The following is a 7,130-nucleotide window of genomic DNA, read 5'->3' as shown; positions in this document are numbered from 1 at the left end:
AGAAGGTAAATTAACTGCATTGGGACTTTTGCAGAGCTATACATTTAACGTAATGCGTTTTGATTTGTTGAAAGGTGATTATGTTTTCTGAACTGTTTGCTCCGTGCTCTGTTTCTAGTCAGTTTGCAGATTTATATATCAGTTCCATGGAGGGCTACCAGGATTTGGGGCCATGAAAAAGCAGTTTGTTGGAAGATAGGGAAAGCTGTGCCTGGGCAGTGCTGAGATTTAAGCCTTAGTCTTTTCAATACGGTGCCAACTCAAGATGCTGAAAATGGGCTGCTACTCTCGCTGGGTTGTGCAGATACATATTGTATGATGGTCTGTCTTTTGTACATGCTTTGGTCTCTTGTGAATAGTAACTTTGAAATGTTTATTAGATAATAACAGTTAGACTTCAGCATCAGTACCCCTTGGGGAACTAAAAAAAAGAGTCTTGGTTGAGCAGGCAACAAACTGTCAGTTTACCTGTGGTTTGGGTTACTGCTACATTTTCATAACAATCAAGATCTTATTTTTTTATTAAAATTATGAAAAAGTATTGCTGGAACATCTGGACTACTGGAGCAGGTGCTAGGGAAGGTAAAAGAGAGAAGTGCTCATGCGCTATTTCTTCCTTTCTACTTTCTCCATTTATATGTTTTACTTATATACTACTAAAAGTTAAATATCTCAAAGCACATGTGCTTTGAGATATTTACCTGAAGTAGTAATTTCTTGCGGTGATCATGTGATAAAAAACTACTGATGGACTAAGTTGTGCCATGTAGCTTAAGTTAGTTATGAGTTTTCTCTGGGTGCATTTGTTTGATCTGCAGATGCAGACTGCATTGCCAGATCAGGACTTAAGACATTATGCTCATCTAAATTGTTCTAAATGTACAGCTGAGGTAGGTTTGATGTTGTCTGCAAAGTGTGAACTGTGAGGGAGGAGAAATCCAGCAGTCCCTATTGGATTAAACTCAGCATTTGAAAAATCCTGCTTTTTCAATGCCTGACTGAAAAAAAACCCCACAGATGCTTTGAGCATTACCTAACTTGTTTTCAGGGGCTCAGAATTGAGATGATAGTAATATGGCTATGAAATCTCCAGGATACAGACTTGAGTTTTGGGAGAAAGGGTGGAGAGAGATTTCAGATGAACTATGAAGAGAGAAGTGTACTTGCTTTTTCTGTTTGCCTGCTGATTTGTAAGAGTTGCACAAGCCCAGTCCAATAATCTGGAAGGCAGCGGTTGAAATCAGCAAGATTTCTGCACAGTGGGTGGCGGTGCCCAGATAGGTACATACTCTCCTGCCAAAGGAATAAAAGATGAAGCTCAGCATCCGTTGGAAACCTGATCTGTACTTACAGATCGTTTTAACTGCCTGTTGGTGAGCACCAAGTCATCTGCAGGGGGAAATGTCTCTGTGTGCATGTTATTACTATCAGGGCTTTGTTTTTTTTATTTATTTTTGGCCTCTTTATCTGCCGTTATGGGAGGAAGTGAAAGGCCTGCTAGAGTTCAGTGTGGTGAGCGGCCTGGTGTACCAGCCCGCCTTTGAACTTTCTGATTTATTTACTTAATTTGGCACGGTGGCTGAGGAAAAACTGAAGAACAATGACAAGGCTTTGTGGGAAGGCTGAAGGATACTCCTTTCCAGGCGTTAGAGGCAGCGTGGGATCAGGCATGGAGGTGCTTGGCAAAGACGTAGTCAGTGAGCAATGGAAGGGTGGCAGCCAATTTTTTGCGACTAAAATAGAAGTGATGTCTGGGATTGGTGGCAGATTGCACAGATTTTGATAGAAGTAACTTGTACTTGATGGGATAGAGGAAGTGGGGCAGTGCAAAGAATTACCAAGTGAGGAGTGAGTGATAAAAATAATGGAAAAAGAAAATTACCTTTGCAGCAAGGTCCTAAATAGGCTGAAATGGGGCAGCACTGCCCTTCTGGAGGACATAGAGCAGGATGGTGTAGCAGTCAAGGAAAAAATATGATGAAAGGCCTGACCAGACTTTTTATTTGGGTGGATGGATAGGAAGGGCTATGTCTTAGGAAACATAAACTGTGCTAAATGATTGTGTGAATACTGTTTGCTGCGGATGTCATTTTAGTTACCCATTTTAAGACCAGGTGAAAAACATAACATGGGCGCTATGCAACAGGTTTTCTTGTTTATTTGCTTTGTTTAATATTCTGTCAAAGTTGAGGAAGCCATAGTTGATGTGCATTTAAATAAAATGACATCAGGTAGGTTATGATTGCCCCATGGGGAGATCTCTGGGAAGCAGATTCACTTTGTGTTTTGGAAGACAAACTAGTCAGGATGTTAGAACATATAGAGGAAATAATAGAATAAGTAGCAGTAATTTACATGCTAAATGCTAAAACGGAAGACTCTGCTCAAAACAAGCTATTAAAAGGTTGATTTGAAGCAGAACTTTTACTGCTTTTGTGTAGGTGAAGTTTAAAAGTGATATCTTTCTCATATCTTTGTAGCTGTGATAATTACTGTAGCTTTTTTCCAGACTAATTTTGTGCAAGATGAATAAAAGTAAAATCAAATTTCTTCAGAAAGACAGGCAGCAAACACTCTGAATGAAACAAAAGGTGGAGAAGAAGGAAATTGCTGGATTTCATGCTTTCCCCCCCCCGTCAAAAAAAGCAGAAACAGTAGAGGTGGCAATGAGGTGATATGGCTGCTGTTTGAAATACACTTTAGACCAGCACTTTTGCCCAAAGAAGCAGCCGCACTTTCCAACCTCTCCTCTCTGAGCCAGGCACTTTCTAGCCTGTGTGTTTGGGTGGTCTTAAACTGGAACAGAGTGAAGAGCATTTACTCTTGCTGGCATAAGGCACTATAATGTTTCGCATTACAAAGAAATCACACACACAAAAGCTAAAATTTGGAGAAAACTGAGTAGAGGCCAAGCACTGGGGAAAATAATGAAACTTTGTCCAATTTCATCGATGCTATAAGAAGATTCTTCAACAGAAAGTGGCACTGTTTTCTGGAGCAAGGGAAAACATTCCTTGGTCAGTTTTAGTTGCCCAGGTGAAAAAGTGCTTTAAATCTTAGGCAGTGTTCTCTGGTTATCACCTTGTAGCATAAAGGCAATTGAGGAAGGATTGGACAGCTGAATTTTTAGTTCTGAAAATCATGTCCAAGTTCTTTGGATGATTTTGTATGAAGCACTGAATGGCCAAAAATACTTACTGTAAACTTTACAGTTCTCACAGAACATTTGGCTGTCTTCATTATGATTCATTTCAGATGCTATGCTCTATTAATAAAATAATTTATTGAAATACAGTGTGCCTGGAACAAAGTCTAAATATAGGCAGTGGTATGAAGCAAGGCTATGTTTTCTCTTTGGCATTCTCATTGAGCTTCTTCTGAGGAAAAAATGTTAGTGTAAGACGACATAATTACTGAATAGCTGAACAGCACTATTGTAGAGATGGCCAGAGGTGTCTCAGCATAGTCTAGGTCAGCTGAATAACAACTCGATTTACATTAATTTACTGGCAAGAATGTTTGGTTATAAGCAGAATCGCTCTTAGTAAACTTTGGATAAATACTCATCTAAACCCTGTAAGATCCCAGTGAATCAATTTAATTCTTTATTTAATGGTTCATGTGTTTTGGTTTTTTCCCCCCTCAGTTCACATATGTTAGCATGAGCGTGTGAATCAGTGGAAATATTTGGAAAGAAGTAAGTTAATAAAGTGGCAGGAAAGCAGCTGTATTCATTTACCATTTTGAAGCATTGGTTGAAATGCCTGCCTTAAAGTTATTAAGAAATGGAAATATTTGGTATGAATGTGTTTCTGTCCCAAAAAGTGTGTTTGCATGCCCTGGAGGATGCACAAAATGGGCCTACAGGAGGAGTTCTGCCACTGAGCAGTATTCGGAGGAAGGACGGAGGGAATTCTAGTAATGTTTAACAGCACATCTGAAATATGACCCAGATGGTAATGGTGGACCTTGTTTGTACCTGAAATCTGGCAGTATAAGAAGGGACCAAAATGAGGAAGGAATCATGAAGTCTTAATTTTTCTGTGTAGTTTGAATAAGTTCGTTCTGGTGTTTTGTTTTGGTGCACAGCCTTGACAGATAAAGCTGATGTTTTTTATCCTCTTTGTTGTTGGCCTTGATTACACAGGCACAAAAATCTGAGTTCTTTCTTTTCTTTTTTTGTTTAATTGTAATCTTTTTTGTTTGTTTTTAGGCTGTTGAAAATCTCTGTTCTTACAAAGTCTCTGCTACACTGTACAAACAGCTGCGACAAGTCTGTGAAGACCATGTGAAAGCACAGATCCTTCAATTTAGGGAATATCCTTTTCTCGTGCACAGAAATTGTTAGAATGGTTAGTTTAAATCATTATTTTTAAAACCACACTTTGTAAAAATTACACCAGTAATTGCCAATGTGTTAAAGAGGGTCTTTGTTGACCACTTACATATTTTCAAATCGGGCATAAGCAACTTTAGTCATTGGGGTGAATAATTTTTGTGTACCAATAAATGGCTTGATAATAATAATTTACTTATTGTTTTAGTAGGAATGCAGATTTTACACCTAATCTAGAAAATGTCAATAGCATTATGAGATTTAACAGCAAGTCTGGATTTTTATGGCGGGTGAGTAGTGGAGATACTTACAGTAGCAATACCTTAAAAAATAACCGCGGTAATTTTCAACAACAGTGTCTTCTGTAAAATGAATTCTTGCTCATAAAGCACACCTGTTTGAGCAATAATCACTACTGGTCAGCAGCTATATGTCATAGAGACATTCAGTGTATCTCACAAGTACTTTGGGAGTTTCTTGGGAAAGAGCTGTAAGTTAGGAGATCACTTGGCCATCCTGGGATGCACAGTAACATGAAGTTTTACAGTGAATTTCTCTGTAGGTTTCTGAAGTTGCATTACCAGGCTTTTCTTCTGGCTGAATTGGTCACAGAAATGCCTGTAGATCTTCTCTGGACACTTGAATGCAGCCAGCCTTGGTTTCTAAATCCCATTGTGCTTTGCATGCCAAGATTGTGCTTTTTGTGATAGTTATCTTTTGTGTAACAGCCATGGGGTTGCGCTTGCTCAGGCAGTCAGGTAAGTGGAGTCTACAGCCACCTGGCTGTCCTGGCTTTCCTGGAGAGTGCCTTTGCAAACAGATGCTGAAGAGTGTTGTACTGTATAGATACTACAGTACTTAGGGTGCTAGTAGTGTTTCCTAGGTCTTTGTATGTATTTTATTAACAGAAAATGATAGGTTAAAATTGAAAGAAACAAGGGACTGGGGCCCAGTAAGAACCTTTTTTCCAGGTGAATGCCTTAAATGTGCTCTGGGTCGTGACTCTGTTTATCAGTTTGCTGCATTCCCCAGATAGACACCTACTCTCATGAAGAAGATAATTTTTTTTTCCCCTTCCCTTTTATCTAGCTAAGTCCCAATGTAGGTTTGGTTTTGGGGTTGGTTTTGGTTTTGGTTTTGGTTTTTTGTGTCCTAGTAAAGAAGTCTGGCTTCTACATAGCATATAAGGAACACTGCTATGTAAATCAGCACTGTGAATTCATGTCTTATATGGCAGCTGATTTTTTCACTACATTTATTTTGATGCATTTAAAATCACGTAGAACTAAAAAGTACATTAGTCAGTACAGTTATATCTTAAACATAACTGATCTCCAAGAACCAAATCTTACAGAGTCTGCTTTAAAGCGTCAACCAGTTTTTGCATCCCTTGCTTTTCAGACTTCGTATCATCTTCCAAAGGATGTTTTAAAAAACACCGGTTAAAAAAATTGTGTTTTCTCTGACAGACTGGTGTTTTGGAGGGTTGAGAATTTTCTGTTTTACCAGTATACCACTTAATATCCCAGGGGCATGAGATCAGATTAATCAGATTTGGCCTGAGGGAGTTGGAGATGATACTGTGCAGGAAAGGAAGGTAAAGCTACATTTGGATTTACTCATACGATACGTTAGAGTTCTGAATGAATAAATAACAATTGGATCTGTTGTGTAATGGGGAAAACTGTCTGTTTTACTTGGGGAGACCTGGAGATGTGTATGAAAAGAGTGGTATTTGGATTTGTTGAGGATTATTTAGAACTGTAACTGCTTTTAAGAGATTAGGGTCACTCCTGTTGTGCGCAGTGTGAACTCATTAAACAAACAAAATAAACCTTCCTAGTCCTCTCACCTCAGATGGTGACAGGGTTGTTTTTGACACTGGTGGGATTTCTTTTTTAAATCTGTATGAAAGTTATACAGTACAGCCACTAGATGGTATTACTGAAGAGCAGTGAGTGTTATTCCTTGAAAACATAGGGAGGCCTTTTGGAGAACTTCCAGCCCCTCTGCTGGGCAGAGTCTCTGCAATTAATGGTTTATCCCTGGCCAATACCAGTAACATCAGAATATCTACGGAGCAGCTTTGCTTAATGGCTGGCAAAGATCATCTCCAGAATCTGGCCTTAAAAGATACCGGCAAGCTAGTTTTCCTTAATAGGTGCTGTACAGATTCTCTGGATAGTCTTCTATTTTTAAAGAAGATAAATAAATGCTGGCAAGATCATTGCAGACAAATGGTAAGTTGGATGTTTTTTCAGAATACAAAACCTTGAGGTGTGAAATCTGGCAAAAAGGAATTTGTCATGGTTTTAACTTGGGACTGCATCACTCCTCCTCCTCCAAGTTTCAGCATTGCTTTTCACTTTCCCCTTTGCTAGCTGGGGGCAGTTTTGTTGTTGAAAACTTATGTTCTGTTAACTCTGACTTTCATAGGTTTCATATGAAGTTGGACTATCACTTAGAAATATATTGACATCTATTTTCTGTGGGTGGAAAGAAAAACTAACCAGACTATGCTGAAATTGTTTGCTGTTTGTAATTTTAAGTAATTGGAGAATCCACAATCTTATCTTTGCTTGTACATAGCTCTAAGCTAGATTAATTTGTGACTTTTTTATTTTGTGCAAAGCAGAGATGATTATCCTGACTATAAGGGGCTAAGAAACAGGAAGATTAAAGAGCTGAAACTCACTCTCTTTCTTTATGCCCTTTTTGTCCTCTGCCTCCACAATGAATTATGTTACAGAAAAATACCTTTTCTCAAAGACACTCTGTGTGCATTGTCCCTTTA

General features: G+C 38.8%; 1 protein-coding gene across 1 annotated transcript in view; it reads left to right on the top strand.

Annotated features, from left to right (window-relative positions):
* CUL4A (cullin 4A) overlaps positions 1–7,130 on the top strand; it is a gene marked incomplete at its 5' end in the record, with an annotated part of 34,604 nt that overhangs the window by 146 nt on the left and 27,328 nt on the right. Inside the window, 2 exons of the mRNA XM_010180446.1 lie at positions 4,214–4,317; positions 6,507–6,576. Coding sequence (XP_010178748.1) covers positions 4,214–4,317; positions 6,507–6,576 — 174 coding nt within the window. The remainder of the gene's footprint in view (positions 1–4,213; positions 4,318–6,506; positions 6,577–7,130) is intronic.

Source organism: Mesitornis unicolor, unplaced genomic scaffold, assembly GCF_000695765.1.
Source record: "Mesitornis unicolor isolate BGI_N332 unplaced genomic scaffold, ASM69576v1 scaffold10753, whole genome shotgun sequence".
Lineage (NCBI taxonomy): Eukaryota > Metazoa > Chordata > Aves > Mesitornithiformes > Mesitornithidae > Mesitornis > Mesitornis unicolor.
Note: the sequence above shows the minus strand (reverse complement) of the source record. Positions and strands in the feature narration are given on the sequence as shown.